General features: G+C 37.3%; 1 protein-coding gene across 1 annotated transcript in view; it reads right to left on the bottom strand.

Moving 5' to 3' along the window:
* LOC109849764 (tyrosine-specific transport protein) overlaps positions 67–21,161 on the bottom strand; it is a 31,955-nt gene continuing 10,860 nt past the window's right edge. The window contains exons 3-14 of the mRNA XM_020419636.1: positions 11,347–11,439; positions 11,081–11,155; positions 10,351–10,400; positions 9,452–9,541; positions 8,247–8,303; positions 7,737–7,806; positions 6,209–6,310; positions 6,086–6,138; positions 5,754–5,904; positions 5,571–5,655; positions 5,321–5,449; positions 67–390 (exon numbers count right to left, since the gene is read on the bottom strand). Of these exons, the coding sequence (XP_020275225.1) occupies positions 209–390; positions 5,321–5,449; positions 5,571–5,655; positions 5,754–5,904; positions 6,086–6,138; positions 6,209–6,310; positions 7,737–7,806; positions 8,247–8,303; positions 9,452–9,541; positions 10,351–10,400; positions 11,081–11,155; positions 11,347–11,439 (1,137 nt within the window). The 3' untranslated portion in view covers positions 67–208. The remainder of the gene's footprint in view (positions 391–5,320; positions 5,450–5,570; positions 5,656–5,753; positions 5,905–6,085; positions 6,139–6,208; positions 6,311–7,736; positions 7,807–8,246; positions 8,304–9,451; positions 9,542–10,350; positions 10,401–11,080; positions 11,156–11,346; positions 11,440–21,161) is intronic.

Genomic DNA, 21,161 nt, shown 5'->3' with positions numbered 1-21,161 from the left:
TTCTTTTTTATTCAAAATTGAGCGCAATATGAAACTCTCAACTTCTGTAAAATTTTGAACGCGATATGAAACTCTGAACTCCTGTAAACCAAACGGTCAAAAGGATTCTTCTAACATAATAGAGTAAAGCAAAAAGTTCATTTCTACAATTTTTTTTATATTATAATGTAGTTTCAGTCTATACAAAACCTTCAACAGCATTAGCTATTCACAGCTGCGGAATATTCTCGAACAATTCAGAGAAAATAACAAGCAAGGCACCTCCCATGACTATTGACAGAGTCAGTTTACCACCAGGAACCAATGGCGGAAGCTCTGGAGATTGTGAGGCATCCGAGTATCTCTCCGACCAAGACATGGCAGCAGGAAGAACACCAAAGAGCACGAGAACTGCAAGAATGTACCACAGAAAAAAAGCTATGATAATATGCAAGTATATATATATATCATATACTCCCTTTAAAAGTACGAGTTCGGAAAAATATTTTCATAGTCAATATTACCCTTAATTTTTTAAACTTTACAGTGTTATCCTAATCTATTCTAAGTATCTGTCTTCTTTGAATTTGTAATTAAATGATTTATCATATTCATAATGAGACTTAATATGTTATTGGATAAAGGAGATACGTTTGATATAATTCAAATGGAATTTTTTTTCCATGTATTACCCTTAACCTTTTTTTTTGAATATTACATTGTTATCCTAATCTATTCTAATTATCCTATCTTTTTTTGAATTGATAATTAAATGATATATCCTATTCATAATGAGACTTAACATGTTATTGGATAAATGATATATGTTTGATATAATTTCTTTACTTGTTTGAGAAATCTAAATAACATATGCTAGCAAACACCTAAAAGTTTTTAGACTTTATAGAAAATATCCTCCAAGTTTTTTAAATTGTAAAAACACCTCTACAAATTCAAAATTTTATTAAAACATCTCGAAATTTATAAATTTTACTTATCTAAATTTAGTGAGAAATTTGGAAAATATATGCTACCTAGAAACTAAAAGTTTTTTTATTTTGGAGAAAGTATCTTGTAAGTTTTAAAAATTACAAAAACACCCCTAAAAATTTAAAATTTCTAAAAAACACCTTGAAAATTTTAAACCTATAAGCACACTAAAAACCTACAAATAACACAAACAACCACCAAATATTTATAGAATTTGCAATAAACACTCTAAACTTTTTACAAATTGCAAAATAAAACCCTCAAAATTATAAAATTTATAAAAATCCTGATAATTTTTAACCAAAAAGTACATTGAAAATGTAGGAATTGCTAATATCCCCTACATAATTTATAATTTATAGAAAACACCCTTAAAATTTTCAAATTACAAACAAAAATTCAAAATTCAACTTTTACAGAAAACACCCTGAGAATTTCAAACTCATTAGTAAATTGAAAACATAGGAATTATAAATAGTCTATAAATAATTTACAGTCTATAGAAAAGACCAATAAGTTTAAAAAATTATAAAAAATCCCTAAAATTTATAATTTTAAAAAAACACCAAGAGAATTTCTAATCTATAGACACTAAACTGAATATACAAAATTACTAACTACTAACAATCCCTATAAAATTAAAAATTTGCAAAAAATATCATACTCCCTTTAAAAGTATAGGTTTAGAAAAATCTTTTCATGATCAATATTATCCATAACTTTTTTGAAAAGAACATAACTAATTTGAAAATCTATTAAATTTTAAAATTTACAAAAAAACACGCTTAAGGTTTAGTACATTGCAAATTATCCCTAAAGTTTGAAATTTTTAATGATATTTTGCAGTTTCTTGATTATAATGTAATGTTTAATAGTTTTGTGTATTTGTAAATTATAAAATTTTAGGGTGTTTTTTTCATAATTTTTAAAAACTTTTGAGGGTTTCTTTTGTAGTATTCTAAATTTTCATTATGTTTCCCGTGTAATGCATAGATACGTCAATTAATGATGATAATAAAGAGTAAGTCGTTTTTAAGATGTATTAGGTCATGGTTAAGTGCACATCACTATTCCTAAACAATATAGTTTATGTATGCAAACATTTTTAGACAATCTACATAGTGGTTAAAATTTTTTTGACTTTAATATATTATTTTTTATAAGTTATATTTAATGTGAACCCACCATATAATTTTAACTGTGGTCATCAATAATAATAATACGTTCGAATGGCTGACTAAATAGGGTATATAGACCATAGATTACTTTACTTTCTCACATGAACTAATATTTAACGCTTAATAATTTAAATTATTACTTTTAAATTTAATATAAAGAGAAGCTCTAATAATATTTATTTATTTACCTACAGGATAATATAATCTCAATTCTTATTTTTTGCTTGAGATTTATTCTATAGTTACGTGTATCAAATTAGTAACTATAATGTAAAGTTAACCAATTTTGTGGAGCCCAACTACTGGCTATAAGCATCGAGGTTTCCATATATATATACATACACTTTATAATTTATTAAAAAGGGTTATATAATCTTATATAATAAAATTGATTTAATACTGAATAGTAATATCATTGTAATAATATCGTTATTAGGGAAAATTCTTCATGAACTAGTATGTTCTTTTCAATATATAAACTATGCACTCTAAATTCTTGTATTTTTTATAAAGCTAAAAAGTTTGAATACGAGCCTCTAATATTTTTCTCTCACAACAACAAAATCCACTTAGCAGATGTGGATATTCCAGATGAGTTATATGTCATATATACAATACAATTACTCTAGGTAAGTGAGTTATAATAGCATTTTTTATTCATATCGTTTGGAGTAAGGTATGATAGGGACCTTGTATTAAAGAAAAAAGAATTTTTTATATTTAGAGCACGTGGTGAAATATATCATAATCTCCTTGTTCTAATTTCGTAAGAAAATAATTCTTTATACTTTCAGTTTTACTTCTATGATACGAAGAATGTTGAACCATACATTAATGATATTATTCTTTGTAATATTTTTTAAAGAATAAAAGTTAATCAATTCTTCAAGTACAAGTGTTGCTCCTTAACTGCTTCTTTGTAATATTTTTAAGGTGTTTGTAATTTACAATTTTACTTTTATTTTGTAAAAGTTTATTTAAAGTTTTACTTCTATCAATCTCACAAAAAATATTATTTTATTTTTTATTTTTATTCTATTTTTATCAATTTAAATAATCATAATATTCAACCACGTGCATTGCACGTGCATCTCAACTAGTATATATATATATATATATATATATATATATATATATATGAGATTAATGGTGTATGCCTTGTATAGGAGGGGATTTCTCCTTGACGCTCTAACAAATCACATAGATTGAGCGACATTATGGAATGATCGCTTCGGTTGAACTTGATCTACATATTTAAAAACCCAAACACAGAGTGAAGGGGCCAAGTTTGGGGGTGAATCCGTCGTCGCTTTGACCTCCATGCGAGCCATGTGAAAAGTTCTTATTCAATTCAAAAGCGTTAAATATTTGATATGCAGTGTGATTGAAGGGTCAAACCGAGCGACGGTTTCACCAAACTTGGTGTGTTTGGATTTTAGAATATGTAGAATCAATTCAAGCGAGCGATCATCCATAATGTCGCTCAATCATGGTGATTGTTAGGAGGCGTAAAGGAAGGAATCGCATACACCATTATCCTCTCTCATTCTCTATAATATATATATATATATGAGATTAATATGTATCTTGTCAAGGAGGAAAATCTTCTCCTTGACATAGGAACCCATTAATATCTCTCTCTCTGCTCTCTCTCTATATATATATATATATATAAATTAATATATATTATATATTATATATATATTTATATATATATATATATAATATATATATTTATCTATATAATATATACAGGAGAGAAGAGAACTTCTTATGTCAACTTAAGTGGATATCCCCAAACTTCTTCGCTTGATGGATATGCTAAAGGAGATCCAAATAACAAGATATGAAGAGACTTTAACTATATACTATATATATATATATATATATATATAAATATATATAGCTCCACCAAACTTTGCGCTCTCAATTAATGCATATCTAGAGATGCCATGCAAATATAGAGACTTTTTATATCTATATATAAGGTACGTTTGGTACCGAAGCACAACTTTTATGCTTGATAGTGAGTGACACAATCCTCTTCGCACTCATCAAGATCGGGGACCAGCATTCACATTGGTTGAGTATTATGGGGATATGCCACCAATTTGAATAAGTGAAGCGGATTATGTCACCTCACTACCAGCATAACTTTTTGTACTTGAATACAAGCATACCCCATTTGCTCTGCTCTCTTTCGTCTCTCTCTCGACTCTCTCTCTCTCGTTCTCTCTCTCTCTCTATATATATATAATTAAATTATACTATATATAATATATATATATATAATATATGAGGAATATGAGTATGCATTGGTTAGCCAAGCACAACAATTTATGGCTTGCGTAGTGAAGGTGGCTATACCCTTAATTGAATGCAGTGGTGGGAATGAGACATGTCACTTCCAGCATAAAATTTGTGCTTGGTAACAGTAATACCCATTTCTCTCTCTCTCTCTGCTCGCTCTCTCCTCTCTTCTCTCTCTCTATATCTATATATAATTATATATATATACTAATATATATATATATATGTGATAGAAAAGTTTGGTGGACAGGCCTCTGTCCACTTAAGTTGACATAAGTTCACACACACACATCCCACACACACATAATATATATATATATATTATTATTTATATAATATATATATATATATATATATATATATATATATATATATGAATATATATATATAATATTTGACATTTCACGCCGATGTCTCATTTTATGAGCACAGCACATTATTATGTATAAGATGATACTTTCAGCGATTTCACTTTGGGGGTGGGGTTTGGGGGTGGGATGTCAATAGATTAAGTGTATTCTCTATTTCCTCAAAAATCAGTAGAGCAAACTGCGAAATGTGAACTAAAATAAATTATACAATATTATGGCAGATAATACTCGGAAGCATACATAGATCCTGAGCTCCAAAGGACAAGGTGTCAAGTATGCAACTTTCCAGAATTTTTCAAGTCCTACAGTTCATGCTAAAGGCTTAGTTTCTTTCTTTAAATAGAGTACAGGTAAAATAGTACGAACCATCGGAGACCCTAAAATATCACCGCTAAAATCTGTGAAAATATTTGAGGTAAATTTTTGTGTTATATTCATCAATTTTAATGCTTTGCATGATGTGTCTACTTAAAAACATAACAGATGTGTTACCTCCGTAAGTTCCGGCAAAATCTAAGGCTTTGAAGAAAATCTCTGGATCAAGCAACGATAATACCAGAGGAGGAACCAAAGTCAATAGAAATGGCAAAGGTTTGCTCTGACCACTTGGTAACTTAAGCACTGCAATTACCTCAAAGGGAAGCAAGAACGGAAGAAAAATGTAAATAAAATATCGAAGCTATATATAGGCAAGCATTTATTGATAATTTATTATATAACTAAAGAAAGAGGAGCTACTTACAGTCAGAAACAAAGTCTGAAAGCCCTAAAACAAATCCAATGTATGATGTGCCTATCGCAAGGAATGAGAACAACTCAACAATTGGCTGCACATTACGGAAATATTCAACCATCAGTTTAATTTCATTGATATAGAAGTCAGCTCGAAGGGAAATGAACCAAGACTTAATAATGATAAACTTACTCCAACTATTCCGTTGTTTGATCTTAACAGTTCTAAAGGGTCAATGACTCTGCCACTGTTTGTGTGAAGACTTGAAATGGTTCCAAGAATTACAGCATCCCATACAAGAAATAGAATAAGTGGAATAGCTGTTCCAAGGACAATGGAAGTCCTGCAGATACAAATTATAATGAGTTAAATAAAATAAATTTTTTTAATTTCTGAATATAGTTTCTTTTTTGGTAATAAGGCTTTAATTATCTTGAGATTCATAATAAAAGTTTGCATAAAAATTATTCTGAACATAGGAAAAAGTGATTTGTTCACATATGAGGTACACAGATATTTCTCACCTTACTTTTGACAAATTCCCCTCAAGGTTTGTGCAAAGAACTGGAACTACATTCTGAAGTACAGAAAAATGAGTAGAGTTTCAAATATTAAAAAATGGCATATGAGCGTAAGTTTTCTTTTACCTGGTAAACGAAAGAAAGAGCTATAATGGGTATACTTTTTGGAACCGCTTCAAAATGCGCTTGAAGAAGAGAATTCCATTGCAGGTTCCCACTTGCTACTCCCTAGGGACACAGACAACTATATTACTAGACATAAAACTAGTACACGCTACAAAAAAATATAATATAATTGATAACAAAAAGGCAATCTTATGTACTTCAAGATAAGTAAGCATGTTTCTAGGGAGTATGAGATGATCAAATGACATTCTATTAATGAATATCCTGGATAATACAAAAGGTTGATTTTTACGTAGAGACAGCATGCCTTCGATCTAGTTATGAAGGCAAATGGTAAGCACTATGCAATGCATAGAAACATTAGAAGTGCATGTAGAATTAATGAAGGAAGGAGCAAAACAAAATATGCCAAACCACTTCCTATAGCCCTGAGCTTTGAAAAATAAATCAACATTTACATTCAAAGAGTTGAGCCTTTTCTTTTGTAAAATTTATCTCTTTTTGCCTCCTTTTTTTTGTGAGAGGATTGGTAGCTGTCCGCGGATGAGCTTAAGATGGATGACTAAGGGCATGTGCTTTTTCAAACGTGACCAGAGAACATTTCATAATTCTTTTCTATGCACTGACCAACCAAAGATAGAAGCAGAAATCTAGTACCAATGCACCAATTACGGAAGGAAATCCACAAAATTTGGGAAGAAACTCAAACCTTCATTAACAGAGCCATATTGCAAATAATGAGTATAACTTCAAGGGCATTAAGCATAAAGAGACATGTTATGACTTATGACTCTTCTAACTGAAATCAAATAAATATAACATAAAGAAATATGTTATGAGTCTTCTCGTTGGACTCAAAGAAATAGAACTTTTTTTTTCTTCCAGAAAGTGTACTTAAATATTTGAACAAAACTAGAGTATATGGTTTATGTCGAGACAAATGAATGACTTTCTAAATATCCCATGAATGGAACAGATTTTCTGTATCTGTAGGTCCACACAGCATTGAGCATACGCTTGCACAATCCTTGATATAGGCATGACAGTTACAGTGCCATTCGTAGCTTTTACATCTATGATCCCACAGGTGATTCAAGCATTTTCATTTCATTTCACAGGATTTATTTGTATTTAATTATTTTTGACCAACTAATCAAACGGCCTTAGCTTTTACTTGCATGAACTGGTGTTTTTATTTTTCCTTGTCAGCAGACTTTGGAAATTTTAATTTGCGACATCTTCCTATAGCAATGCAAATGTGATAACCAATGTGTATTGACATATGAGAATAATTTGATAATTTTTGCAAGTAAAATCTAGGCTTTCTTGGTAGAAGAATTGAACTACGTTTATAAAAACAACATTACTATACTTGGCAAATGTGTAACACACAGTTGCTCTTATGAAAAGATAATCGCAGTCGTTCATGGGTGTCTGAATGTGCGCCCATGCAAGCTTGTATTCTTCTATGTATACATGTATGACAAAACAGGAAATGGAAGTAAGCATCTTCTCAAAGAGAAATTACCACAAGGGCTGCAAAAGACACGAGAATACCAAATACCAGAAGACCATTTATCACGCCAATAATTCGCTGGCTGCAATATCAGTTCACTTCAAAGTCAGTTTACTTCATTTAAGTTGATAAACATACACACATTCATGCACACATACCGACATGCCTATGCACACGCACCCCACCCACATGCTATCATCCCTAACACTGACAGCGGGTAAAACTATATTTCAACTGATACTTTCCTTGACCTTTCTTAGGTAGGATGGAAAAATATATCCTAAAATAGATAACTCAGGAATTTTTTAATTTACATTATAAAAATTTAGCTTTCATTCTCATATCCTGTTCATCAATTAGATAAATAGCTTAAGGTCACCATACCCAAAGACTAATAGAATCAAATTGACTTCAGATATAAAAAAGAAAACTTATCTTGTTAGAAATAAAAGAGATGGATACTTCCACATATGTAAATACCAACAATTTCCCAAGAGAACTAATAAACTGCAAAAAGCTAACCTTCCAAAATAGCATATGCCTCCAAAAAACATTGTAAAAAGAGTGGCACTCTCCCATCTGCATCAGTAGTGACAAAAGAAAATCCAATAACGGATAATTGATTAGAGTCCCTGTGTTACAAATTACATGTCTAACTATAGAAACTGGAGAGACATTTATATGGCACAAACTTCATGACTTAAGTGGCAACAACGAGACTATTGCGGGGAAGGCAAATTAGCGAATTCCATAGTGATGCATCGATCATTGACAAGGACCATTTGTCCTCCATATTATGATGCATTTATCGTTGACAATGACATTTTTCATCCAAAATATTGAACTATTTGGTCATGGTGCAATTCATAGACTCAACAATCTCAATTTGTGTGTGAGCATATTGAGCAAGCACTAACTCTTGGTACATTCTTCATCCAAAGTAGTTCTTATTGGAGAATTTACCAACAGATATGCATCTGATCCAAAAGCTTTAACTTGAGGGACAAAGGTTGTCTCTGCCTATTAATAATGCTTCACTTTACCACTTCCTACATCCTGATATAAACAAAGATTTAACAGAAAGATACCATATGATAGAGAAGTTGACCCTTAAAGTCAAACTGGTTATCCTCAACAGTCGAACAGAGGAGAACTTTAATCAACAGAATGGAACTTGTATTTACTTTACCATTATTAAAACTGACCAGAAAGATTCTCAAAAATAAAAGAAAATTCATTAACTTCATGAATACTCAATAAGGGTTGGGATTTAGACTCTATATCTAAACTAATAGTGGTATCAGAAAATAGCTTTGTGAAATACCAACACCAACAAAGCCTTCATTTCAAAATTTTGGACCAGTTACTTGAGTGCTTTCTTCCATTCAGTTTTATTAAGAGTTATTTCCTCAGTCAAATTAATGACTAGCAAATCCTTTTTAATAATTCAGTTAAAGTTTGCTTGAGCTAACTTATGCACTCATTGTTCAATTTTAGCACATCCTATTACTTCTCCTTTCTGCAGGTTCAATGAGTGGTGTCATGATAGATTAAAGATATATTAGCCCATCCTGGGGATAAAGTGAGAAGTTTGGTGATTATGAACCATCAAAGTCAACTATAAACAACATCTATGGGGGCAGATATATATAATGTCGTAACATGAAAGTAGAAAAGCAGCCCTAACTAAAATAAGAAAGAGAAGAAGTAAGAGTCACGGGTCATACAATGGAATGCCAAAGGAATTTGTTAAAATGTCTGAAGAGCGAGCAACATAAGCAACAAGAAGGGCGTAATGTATAAATAAATATGACCAGCTGCAACAGAGAAGTAAAGAAGTCAGAAGGAGCTGATGAACCATATGTAAAGAAACAAAATTGAATCAAGATAACAGCTATGATATAGTTTTCAGTAATATACGCTGATTAATATAATAATATGATTAGCTCATAAATCTCTAGATGTCCTATGAAAATACACAAGGAAAAGCCACATAAAAATTCATGATTTGACATACTCGAGAGTTAAGACAGAAAAAAGTTAAACCAGAGATATGATCTGTTCTTTATTTGTAATTTCCCGCATAGAGTGTGCACTGAATTCCAATTTGCTATAGGATATATATTATATGAGAGGCAACCACATTTCTGCATTTAATATATGGGGTTTATTTGGGGTGAGGCTTTGGAGATATTTAACCTCTTATACCTTACAATGCGATTAGAAATCTCTGTTCACAATTTGACAGTAAACCATGTATGTGTAACTATTCTTCCTATTATGTTTTATCTGATTGTTCTTAATCAATTTGTTTGTTTTTGTTATAATACCTATGAGTCTAGCCATTGTCACTAGATGAGAAAAGATAAAAAAGACAGATTGTGTGTCCGTTAGAGGTAACTTGATACATTATAAGCAGTGAAATACAATAGTGGAAGAACCATTCTTATATCGTGATACAATCATGGCAGAGGCTCTTATCCATTTATATATATTAGTAGGATCAATGTTTGCTTATCACAGATTTAAAGCCATCAAAACCTTCACTTCTCTTGCATTGAACCACTAAACAAGACTATTTTTCAAGAAAATGTCTAGTGCGGAGACTTACAACATAAATGCTTACCAAGCAACCTGGACTCCAGTTTTCCCAATGGTTCTCATCGCCATTGACACCTGAAATATCACAAAACGACAGTTATATAGTAACAGGCTTCTACTTTCGGCATCCTTAATTCTCTCTCGCCAATAAAAATATCTATATGCATGCATGTATCTATATGCACATGCATATGTATGCATTTCTATGTGTCTTCACATTTAGTCTATGCTTCGGTCCAAGTGTGTTTTGTGATTCAAATTATGTTTCTGTAGTAAGGAAGTTTTATTTCAATGTTTAACATCATACAAATTTGATGATCTTATTATTTGGGAGGGAAAGGTCTCATATGATATAACACAAAAGAAGGATTTTGCCACAGAATGAGAAAAGGTCATATTTTTCATTGCAGATTTAGTCATGTATATATTATGTTTAACAATTCCGTAACACTTTTAAGTGTATTCAGTAAATATACCGTTTATTACAGTACAATTTTCCTGCATGATAAGTAATCCCAATTATAATTAGATGAGAGGTCCATTATGGACTATTATCAATGTTAGAAGAAATACTATTTTTTATCTACCGGTTAATGAAAGAAGAAATAACAGATGCATATTTAATATGATCGCAAAGTGGCCAAGGATTCCATTGTGACTGCATAGTCCAAGTCACTACCAGAACAATTATGAAATCAAGAAAATGATGAAATAAAATGTAACAAATAGATATTCCAAAGAACTAATTTCATTACCAGGGAGACACCTCCGGAACCAAGCTCACACATTGTATTGACATTAACTTCTGCAATCAACAATCCTGTCACTACCTGAAATGTATAAGGCAGCCTAAGAAGTCCTAGTGCTATTTGCTTAAACATAAATCTTTTTTGGAGGTAAGGCTGAAACATAATTTACTATTCGAATTCAAAGAATAAGGTAATATTATTACCTCCTCCCTGGAAAATTTTTAAATTACTAGTATCTTGAACTTTGTAGAACACATGGAGAAATCGGTTACCATATATATCCAGCAAAGTATGCACACTATAGCAGAGGCAAGGAATCCAGCTTCGTCTGTGACTGCAGGAATAGCGAGGATCCCTGCACCTACCTGCAGGGTTATCAAAAGTCAACTGAGGTACTACTAGAATCTTACGGGAGTTAGGTAAAGGGAAAGGGACTACTAGAATCTAACTACTAGAATGAGGCAAATCTTCATTGATTCGTCAGTTGTCGCTACACAAGAGACCTAGGAGAACTTTCCCTAAAAGTTAGTTGTAAGAGGGAAGGAACCCAAATCTCTCATAAATCCACAATGGACTCCTCGTTTAGTTAATTTGGCACTAAATGGACACCAAAGTACCACTACGCTTCCATAATTTGGATGCTTGTGCAGTCTGGCTTTGCACTAGTCTTAGTCCCGATGAAACATAGCAATCCCAGTGTCACCCCTTTGTCTTCGCACTACACTGTGTAGGCGTCTAAAATTACCTATGGGCCCTCACACGCAGCTCGAGGCACAGAGAAGACGATGAACGTCACTATCCGAGTCACAGAAGCTTAATCGACATTGACAAGCGCATGAAGTGAGTCAACGAACCATGCGAAGCAACGAAACTTCGAAATAACGAAAACACGAACTGATCGGGAGCGCCGTGTCACTTACAAAAGACGAAACACCCCCATGTCCCGTCCACTCCACAGATGGTTCAATCATGGGAGCTTGTAGATCTTCTCGACGGCTTTCCGACGCATCTTGAATCGCACGATTCCGAGTTCGGACGACGAAGATACAGCTGAAACGGACAAGACGCTCAGAACTACGTTCCGGGCCTCGGCGAGACACCCAGAGGTGTCTCGGCCAGGCCGAGACACCCCATGGTGTCTCAGCTAAGGGCCAGGCCGAGACACCCATGGGTGTCCGCAGACCCGAAAATCAGATTTTGGCAGTTTAAAGCCGTTTTTCGACCGAACCGCCTGGATTTGTTTCAACTGATCTAATATCATTCATGAATGTGATTAAGTGGTTACAACTGAGGATAAGAGGGAATCAGCCGTTCTTATCCGAAAACAGGGCTCCTGAAGCCTATAAATACAGCCCCATGGCCTTTATTTTTTCAGATCTGGAATTCTCGAGCGTTGGCGAAGCCCTGCCGAACTGAAAACTAAAGAGTCATGAATTTCAGAGAGGAGGAGATATCAGCGAATTCTTCGGCATAAAGAAGAGGAGTTCGTCAGATCTGCAGCCCGATTCCTTCCCTTGAGATTGCCCCGTTGCGGTGATCTCGAGAAGAGTGGTTATCTCGCTGTTACCGAGATAATTGCTTCGGTTTTTTGATTCCTTCGCGAATCAACGAAGCTCCGGATCTGATCTGATTATTTGGTGGTCCACGGATATCAACGTCCCCATCACAGGCAAAGATTCCACGCAAGCAACAGGCGATAAACACCCGTTGCGTTTGTTTGAAGGAGATTGTAATTTTAATTTCATTGTGTAAAGGTCTTATAAAAAAACCGATCTTTTTTTAAACTTGTTGTAAGACTAAAGTTGTAATAAGTTATACAATGAAGAAATCGATTTTCCACCCAAACAAGCTGACGACCATAGTGGGAGCCAACAGTCTCGTCACCGAGGCTGTCGTGCCGCAGCCGACGATCAAGATCCTCGTGGCTGAAGAGGTCGAATACGAGTTCGACCAACAGAAGTTCGAGGAGTACGTCTCCTCCTCCTCCTCCAGATCTGCCTCTCCTCGTAAGCACAGGAGGGTCTCCTTCGCCCGAAAGATCCGCTGACCTTTAGATCTGAAGACTCAAGAAGGCGAATTCCCTACTACCGTTGCTGCAACCGCACCTCACAACGATCCGCCGGTGTCCAATGAGATCAGATCTGCATATCTGAACTCCTCCGCGATCAATGAGTTAACTGCTGAAGGCGCATCAACTCTATCAAGGAGAGCACGTCAAAGGCAATGCCAACGTCTCACGCGTCAATTCGCCAAGGCTTTGGATCAGATGGACGGACTCCGTTACCAAGCGGATCTGGAGTTCAGAAAGCGCTAAGTAGCTAAGTCACTTCCACAGCAAGCTTCGCAAACCTCCTCCCAACCACCTACTAACGAATGGGTTCGTGTCAAAAGGAACAGTTCCACTCTTGAGAAGCGTATTCAGAAGCGTCGCGCACTTCTTGCGCATACCCAGATCCTTACGCGAAAAGCACAAAAAATACAAAAGGAAGAGGCGATTAAGAGATCGCCAAGATCCAAACAAATTTGGATGCCAAAGGTCAAATCAACGCCTAAGGCCAAAGCAAGCAACGTTGCTCCTCAGCCTTCGTCAACTTCGGATCCCGCTCCTATTGCTCCCACACCTTCGGTGAAGCCCAACGACTGCGTGGATCTCTCCAAATTTAGAATTCCGTTGAAGGCTCGTCTGGATCCTTTACACGAAGATCAAGACAAAGCGTCTGTTAAGGAACGCTTGAGACCGTTGAAGGAACCCCGAGCAACCATCCGGATTGGGGGTCGTACGCGACCTCCTAATAAGTTGATTCCCGTAATTACCCACGGGGAGGTGCCTGCACAAAACCAGGAGCCCGTTAAAATTTTACCCTCACACGGGTGTGATTCCAAACGTGTGACTCATGCTAAAGCTAATAAAGCACTACCTATTCAGAAGACACGCCGAAACAGCGTTCCACTTGAGGAATCAAACTAACAGCCGATAGGTTATTCTGACTGCAACATCGATGAGTTGTACTATCAGACTAGGGGTACTAATAAATCTCGAAAGAGAAGTATCCGGGAAGCGGACTTTCATTGTCCATGTATCAAACTTATCAGGACAGTATTATCAACGTGTAGCTGCCCCAAGACTGCTCCACAGAGAGCCTCGGTATTTAAAAAGATCTCCACCAGAACGTCCAAGTCCAAGCCAAAGCGTTTCTATAGAAAAAATTAGTTACGTAAGATGATGAACTCCCAGAGGTCACCATCAATATGGTCGATAAATGGAAGTCAACGCGAAGTTTTAGTCCCCGTTATTTTTCGGACGTATCCCAACGTATAACTCGGTTGCGTGCGGGAACTACTAGGCGTAGGGACTATCAGAGGATGAATAGCGGATTATCCTCAGATAATGAAGCATCAGATGCGAACTCTGCCATCGTTTCTGACAATACGATGTCCAGCATAGGACGATCTCGTGAGGCGTTCATGATCAACGCTGAACAAATGACCAAAATCATCGAGGACGCTTTGGCTAGGCAAAAAGAGAACTTTAAGTTCGAATTGGAAATGATCATGATACGGATGAAGGAAGAGCTTGACCAACAAATTCGGGATTTGTCCAATCAATTCGGTGAATCCAGCCATCGCAACCTTACTAACCAAGCAGGTAACAATTCAGATGTGGATGAACGTATCAATGCTGAGAACCCTCCTGTTGACCAAAACGCTAGGGGTGGTCCTACCGGAGATGACAATGCTGGGGGTGGCCGTATTATTCCTCTCGGAAATTATCCAAAACAGGATATAGACGAGGACGAAAAGATGAAGGATCTCGAGAGCAAAATCGACGCTCTGATATCTGCTCGAGAGGTGAAGAAGACCGGGATTCCGTGTCCTTACCCAAGAGAGTGGGATTCGATCCCGTTTCCGGTAAAGTTCAACCTGATCAACTTCACGCCGTTCGAAGGGAAGGGCTCGCCCACTCAACATTTGATCTATTTCAAATCCCACTTAGGCATGATTTCTGACAACGAATCCTTGATGGTTCGGTCATTCGTTGACACCCTTCGCAGGCCTGCTTTTGATTGGTATCGCCGTCTCAAGCCTAGAAATATTAACAGCGGGGACGATATGGAGAGCTCGTTTCTCGGTAACTTCTTTGATGACGACGCCGAGATATCCATCAGGATATTCTTTGAGGAGAAACAAGAGGACGGAGAAACGGTCGACGATTTCATCAAGCGCTTCCGGAATAAGGCGATGAACTGCCGAGATCCGATCACAGAGGACTTTATCCTCCAAACATGCCACAATAACCTCTCTTTGGACGTGTTAGAAATTATAGGAGTAGCACCATCCAACACCTGAAAAGAGTTGAAAGTGCACGGAAAACAGGCCGAACGCTTCCTCCGAAGGAAGAAGGCCGAGAGGAGCCAACCGACGGCTAATCCTCCGAACTCGAACTTCGCCTCCCGTGGTAAGGACAAGGCACCTACAGCAGTTGTTAACGTTAATCAGACGTCACAACAACAACTCCAAAAACAGCAAAAGATTTCGGATCCAATACTCCAAAAGGAGTACTCCTTCAAGGACGAAGACGTTCCAGTCATTTTCGAGTCCTTTTTTAAAAATAACAAGATCAAGCTACCACCTATCGCAGATCAGGAGGAAGCGGACAATACTGTGGATCTGAAGTACTGTGTGTACTATAGGAGGATCCTTCATCCTACCAAGGCTTGCTTCACTCTCAAGAATAGCATCTAAACATTAGTTGAAGCCGGCGTCATAACGCTCAATTAAGTCGAACGAACACTCCGAAGAGTATATGAGTATAAACTGCTTCTCAATCCTCCAACCGGTATATGAGGTTAAACTGCTATCCGGTACTCCAATAGGTATATGAGTTTAAACTGTTTCCTACCTTCGACGGGAAGTTCTTGGAGAATTTTATACATAATATTCTTAAGAATAACCCGGTCATCCAACTGAGTTTAATATTAGACCCAGTTTTGTAAAAAAATTAGGGATGGATAATTCATGTAACGAGAAGTTTTCGGAAAAATTCTACATAGTGTATTTTTAGGGATAACCCGGTCACTACAAGAAGTTGATGAATAAGAAACTCCCACACAAACTTCCGTTACGTCTGTACACTCAACATTCTCATTGTTAGAGTCCGAACATAGTATTTAGAATTTTAATCTCCTGATCATTGACGATTATCAAACCCCTCCGTATTATGTATTTGCCACTTAACACCAGGAACCCTTTTTGAGTAATTTGTACGAATTAACACTCCTACTGTAATTTGTATTCCTACTCTTACTGTTTACTTAGTCAAACATTCCTATAGTTAGGGTCACAACCAAAATCCCCTCTCGATTCCTTTAATGAACGAGAGGTCCACGAATTGAGCGATCAAACCTTCCTACAATTAGGATCATCTCAAAGTTCCCACTCGATCAAACCTTCCTACAGTTAGGATCATCTCAAACCTCCCACTCGGTCAAATCTTCCTACAGTTAGGGTCAAAATCAAAATCCCCTCTCGATTCCTTCTATGAATGAGAGGTTCACTTTCAAATCAAGTGATTAAATCTTTCTACAATTAGGGTCACCTCAAACTCCCACTTGGTCAAACCTTCCTACAGTTAGGATCATAATCACAATTCACTCTCGATAAATAAGAAATTTACCTTTAGTTCGGTAATCAAACCTTCCGACAGTTAGGATTATCTAAATCTTTTTGATTCTCGGAGTGGAGATCCTACTCTTAGTTTCACTCTTCAGATTCTCGAGGTGAAAATCCCACTCGAGTCTCATTTGCAATTGAAAATAGAATATAAAATTCTTCCTTTCCAGTATCGGGTTTGTCTTTGACCCAAGAGAAGACACCATCTTTTTAACTCTCATAATCCGTGCTTAACACACGCGGGGAATTTTATCCCGAGACCTAAGTAGGGATAAGTCAGCGCCTAACACGCGTTGCCGGTTAGTCTTTAACCGTAAAAAAGATAAAAGCTCACATATTCGACATTATGACAGGTTGTTATTAATAACATCATAATCCGTGCCTCACACGTATGGGGAATTTTATCCCGAATTCTAAGTAGGGATAAGTCAATGCCTTACACGCGTTACCGGTTTAGTCTTTTACCGATTAAAAAAGATACCAGAATATCAATCTGAGGTATTTTATCCCGAAATTTAAGTAGGGATAAGCCGGTATCTAACAAGCGTTGCCGGTTAGTTCTTGACCGTAAAAAGAACAAAAGTCCACATATTCGATATTGTGACAGGTTGTTATTAATAACACCATAATTCGTGTCTTATACCCACAAAAAATTTTATCCCGAATCCTAAGTAGGGATAAGTCGGTGTTTAACACGCGTTGCCGGTTAGTTCTTGACAGTAAAAAGAACAAAAGCTCACATATTATATATTATGGTAGGTTGTTATTAATAACATCGTAATTCGTGCCTTACACGCGTGGGGAATTTTATCCCGAATCCTAAGTAGGGATAAGCCAACGCCTAACACGCGTTGTCGGTTTAGTCTTTCACCGATTGAAGAAGACACCAGAATCCAAATCTAGGGAATTTTATCCCAAAGCCTAAGTAGGGATAAGCCAATGCCTAACACGCGTTACCGGTTAGTCCTTGATCGTAAAAAAGGATAAAAACTCACATATTCGATATTGTGACATGTTGTTATTAATAACACCATAATCCGTGCCTTACACGCACGGAGAACTTTATCTCGACTCCTAAATAGAGGTTGTTATTAATAACACCATAATCCGTGCCTTACACGCACGGAGAACTTTATCTCGACTCCTAAATAGAGATAAGTCAACGCCTAACACGCGTTGTGCCTTACACGCACGGAGAACTTTATCTCGACTCCTAAATAGAGATAAGTCAACGCCTAACACGCGTTGTCGGTTTAGTCTTTCGCCGAGTGAAAAAGACACCAGAATCCGAGTCTGGGAACTTTTATCCTGAATCCTAAGAAGGGATAAGTCAACGCCTAACACGCGTTACCGGGTATTTTCGTCAAAAGTTACCTTCATCATTGATTTCATTAAACTTTAAACGTTACAAATGAATTCAAATAACAAAGAAATAAAAATTATAACTTTCTTGAAAATAAATACAAGATCCGTTTGTCGTCTCTTGCTTGCGTGAGTCTTTAGCCTGTGACGGGGACGTCGATATCCGTGGACTACCTGGCAATCCGTGAGTCTTTAGCCTGTGACGGGGACGTCGATATCCGTGGACTACCTGGCAATCAGATCTGATCCAGAGCTTCGTCGATCCGCGAGGAGATCTAGAAACTTAAAGCGCCTATCTCGGATAAAGCGAGATATTTGCTCTTCTTAGTATCACCGTAAGGGGCAATACTAAGGCTCGGGTACGGGTAAAGTAGATCTGACGAAGAACTCTCTTTGTGTTGAAGTGTTCGATCACTCTTCACTCCGGCAGGGCTTCGCCTATTCTCCAAAATTCCAGATCTGAAAAAATGAGGCCTAAGGCTTGTATTTATAGGCACGAGGGATAACGGAGCGGTTAAAACCGCTTTAGGGGGTCAAATCCGCATTGGGACACCCCTGGGGTGTCCCGGAAAATCCGAGACACCCTTGGGGTACCCTTGGGGTGTCTCGGAAATTCCGAGACACCCTTGGGGTGTCTCAGAAAATCTAAGACACCCCTGGGGTGTCTCACATTTCTCGGAAATTCCGAGACACCCTTGGGGTGTCTCAGAAAATCTAAGACACCCCTGGGGTGTCTCACATTAACCGAGACGCTCCGTTGAGGTGTATTCGTCAGCTTCCACTGTAAATTCTTCGTCCGAACTCGGATTTCAGTGATTCGAAGTGCGTTGGAAGTCTGACGAAGAGTTCTATCAGCTCCGATGGTTGGATTATCTGTAGGATGAACGAGACACGAAGGGCGTTGTTCCTTTTGTAAATATTGCGGGGCTCCCGATTAGCCCGTGTCTTCGTAGTTCCAGAATTCTGTCGGCTCGCGTAGTTCGTCGATTCACTTCAAGCGTTCACCGACGTCAATTGAACTGCTATGAACCGGATAGTGACGTTCATCGTCGTTCCTTAACACTGAGCTGTTCGCAGAGGCCTATAGGCGATTTTCGATGCCTACAGATACCCCCTCCAAAGCGTTCCAGACTCGTTTTTTTTATAGAAGAGGCTGGAATACTTTGGATATGATTGGTCCAACCTTCAGTCGGCGTAAAAGACCTGTAGTTAGCTTCAATTCTTGACTCCTTCGATTTTCGGTCTATTCGATGCTTTGACGAATAACCGAAGTTCTTCCGGCACTGCGTTTATCGCCTGGCCGTCGTCGGAGTTTCGAGTCTACAGCTGATGAATTGAGTTTGGCTCGTGTCATTGAGTTGACTTTGAACTACCTCCATCACATTGTGTTGACCTAGGATTTCAGATCACTGTATGTTGACTTTTTGCCGCAACGCGTTGACTGGCATTGACCTAGGGTTACGCGTTGACCGGCGTTGATCCTAGGGTTTCGAACGTCGAATGTTGACTTTTTGGTCGCAACACGTTGACTGGCATTGACCTAGGGTTACGCGTTGACCGGCGTTGATCCTAGGGTTTTGAGCGTCGAACTTTGACTTTTTGGTCGCAACGCGCTGACTGGCGTTGACCTAGGGTTACGCGTTTACCGGCGTTGATCCTAGGGTTTCAAATCGTCGACCGTTGACTTTTGGTAGCAACGCGTTGGCTGGCGTTGACCTAGGGTTACGCGTTGACCGGCGTTGACCCTAGGGTTTCGAATCGTCGAACGTTGACTTTTGGTCGCAACGCGTTGACTGGCGTTGACCTAGGATTACACGTTGACCGGCGTTGACCCTAGGGTTTCGAACCGTTTGGTGTTGATTAGTATGGATCTTGTCGAAATATCCAACAACCGGCGAAAAATAAGCAAATTCGGACTTCGAAAAGGGTTCGGAGGGTCAAAATTGGGTTAAGACACCCAAGGGGTGTCCCAACAAAACCAAGACACCCTTGGGGTGTCTCGGTTTTGCCGAGACACCCCTTGGGGTGTCTTGGCCAAAACCGAACACCCCCCCCTTTTTTCCTTCTTTTGTTGTTTCCCTCCTTAGCTTTCTTTCTTGTTTTGATTTTGTTTCCTTTTTTGTTTCCCCCTTCTTTCCATATTTTCAAAAGGGAATTCTTTCCTTTTCCCTCTCAAACTCTTTCTTCTTCCTTGTTTTATCCTTCCACCATTGTTCTTTACCTTCCAAGAACTCTAAACCCATAAACTCCATACAAAAATTTCGGATTTTGGGTTCACCCCTTGGCCGAAATTTTCTCCTTTCAAGCTAGGGTTCCTCCTTCATCCTCAAGTTCAAACTCTTGATTTAGGTAAGTTTTCTTTCAAAACTTTCCTCTTTTTCAAGAAAGATTGTAGCTTTATGTTTGTGATGGGGGTATGCTATGAATTCTTATGCAAAGATCACAACTTTTTGTTCTCATGAGTTAAAAGATAGGCTCTTTGATGATGGGTTGTGGATGCACAAAGCTTTGGGGGGTTTTATGCAAAATTTGCAATGGGGCCGAAATTTGGGGGACTTTTATGCAAAATGGGACTGAAATTTTGAGGCTTGGACTTTAGACCCACTTGGCCACAACTTTGAAGGGTGTTTCATGCAAAAAAGATCATAAATTGTTGAGGGTTTTATGTGCAAATATGGACCGAAATCTTTTTGGGGGTTTATTTGCAAAATTAGCCGGAGAATTGAGGTGGTGTTCATGTAATAAAGGACTGAAGTTAGGACCTAGATTACATGCTCATTTGGTCGAAAGTTTGAGGGGTGCTTTATGCAAGAGGACCAAAAAGTTGTTGGAGGGGTTTATTTGCAAAATCGGCTAAATTTTATAAAAAAAGGGTTTGTTTGCAAAATTAACCAAAATTGGGGGTATTAGGGTGCTAGATGACCAAATATGATGACCATGACCCAAATCGAGCGTGTCCTTGACCCGAATTTAGCCTTGAACACGAGGGGTATTTTGGGTATTTCACCAAAATTCACCGTAAAATGACAATCATTGTTTAGCATGCACGAAATTT

Source organism: Asparagus officinalis, chromosome 7 (genome assembly GCF_001876935.1).
Source record: "Asparagus officinalis chromosome 7, Aspof.V1, whole genome shotgun sequence".
NCBI classification, from domain to species: domain Eukaryota; kingdom Viridiplantae; phylum Streptophyta; class Magnoliopsida; order Asparagales; family Asparagaceae; genus Asparagus; species Asparagus officinalis.
The sequence above is the reverse complement of the archived record's forward strand: the minus strand, read 5'-3'. Positions and strand labels throughout refer to the sequence as shown.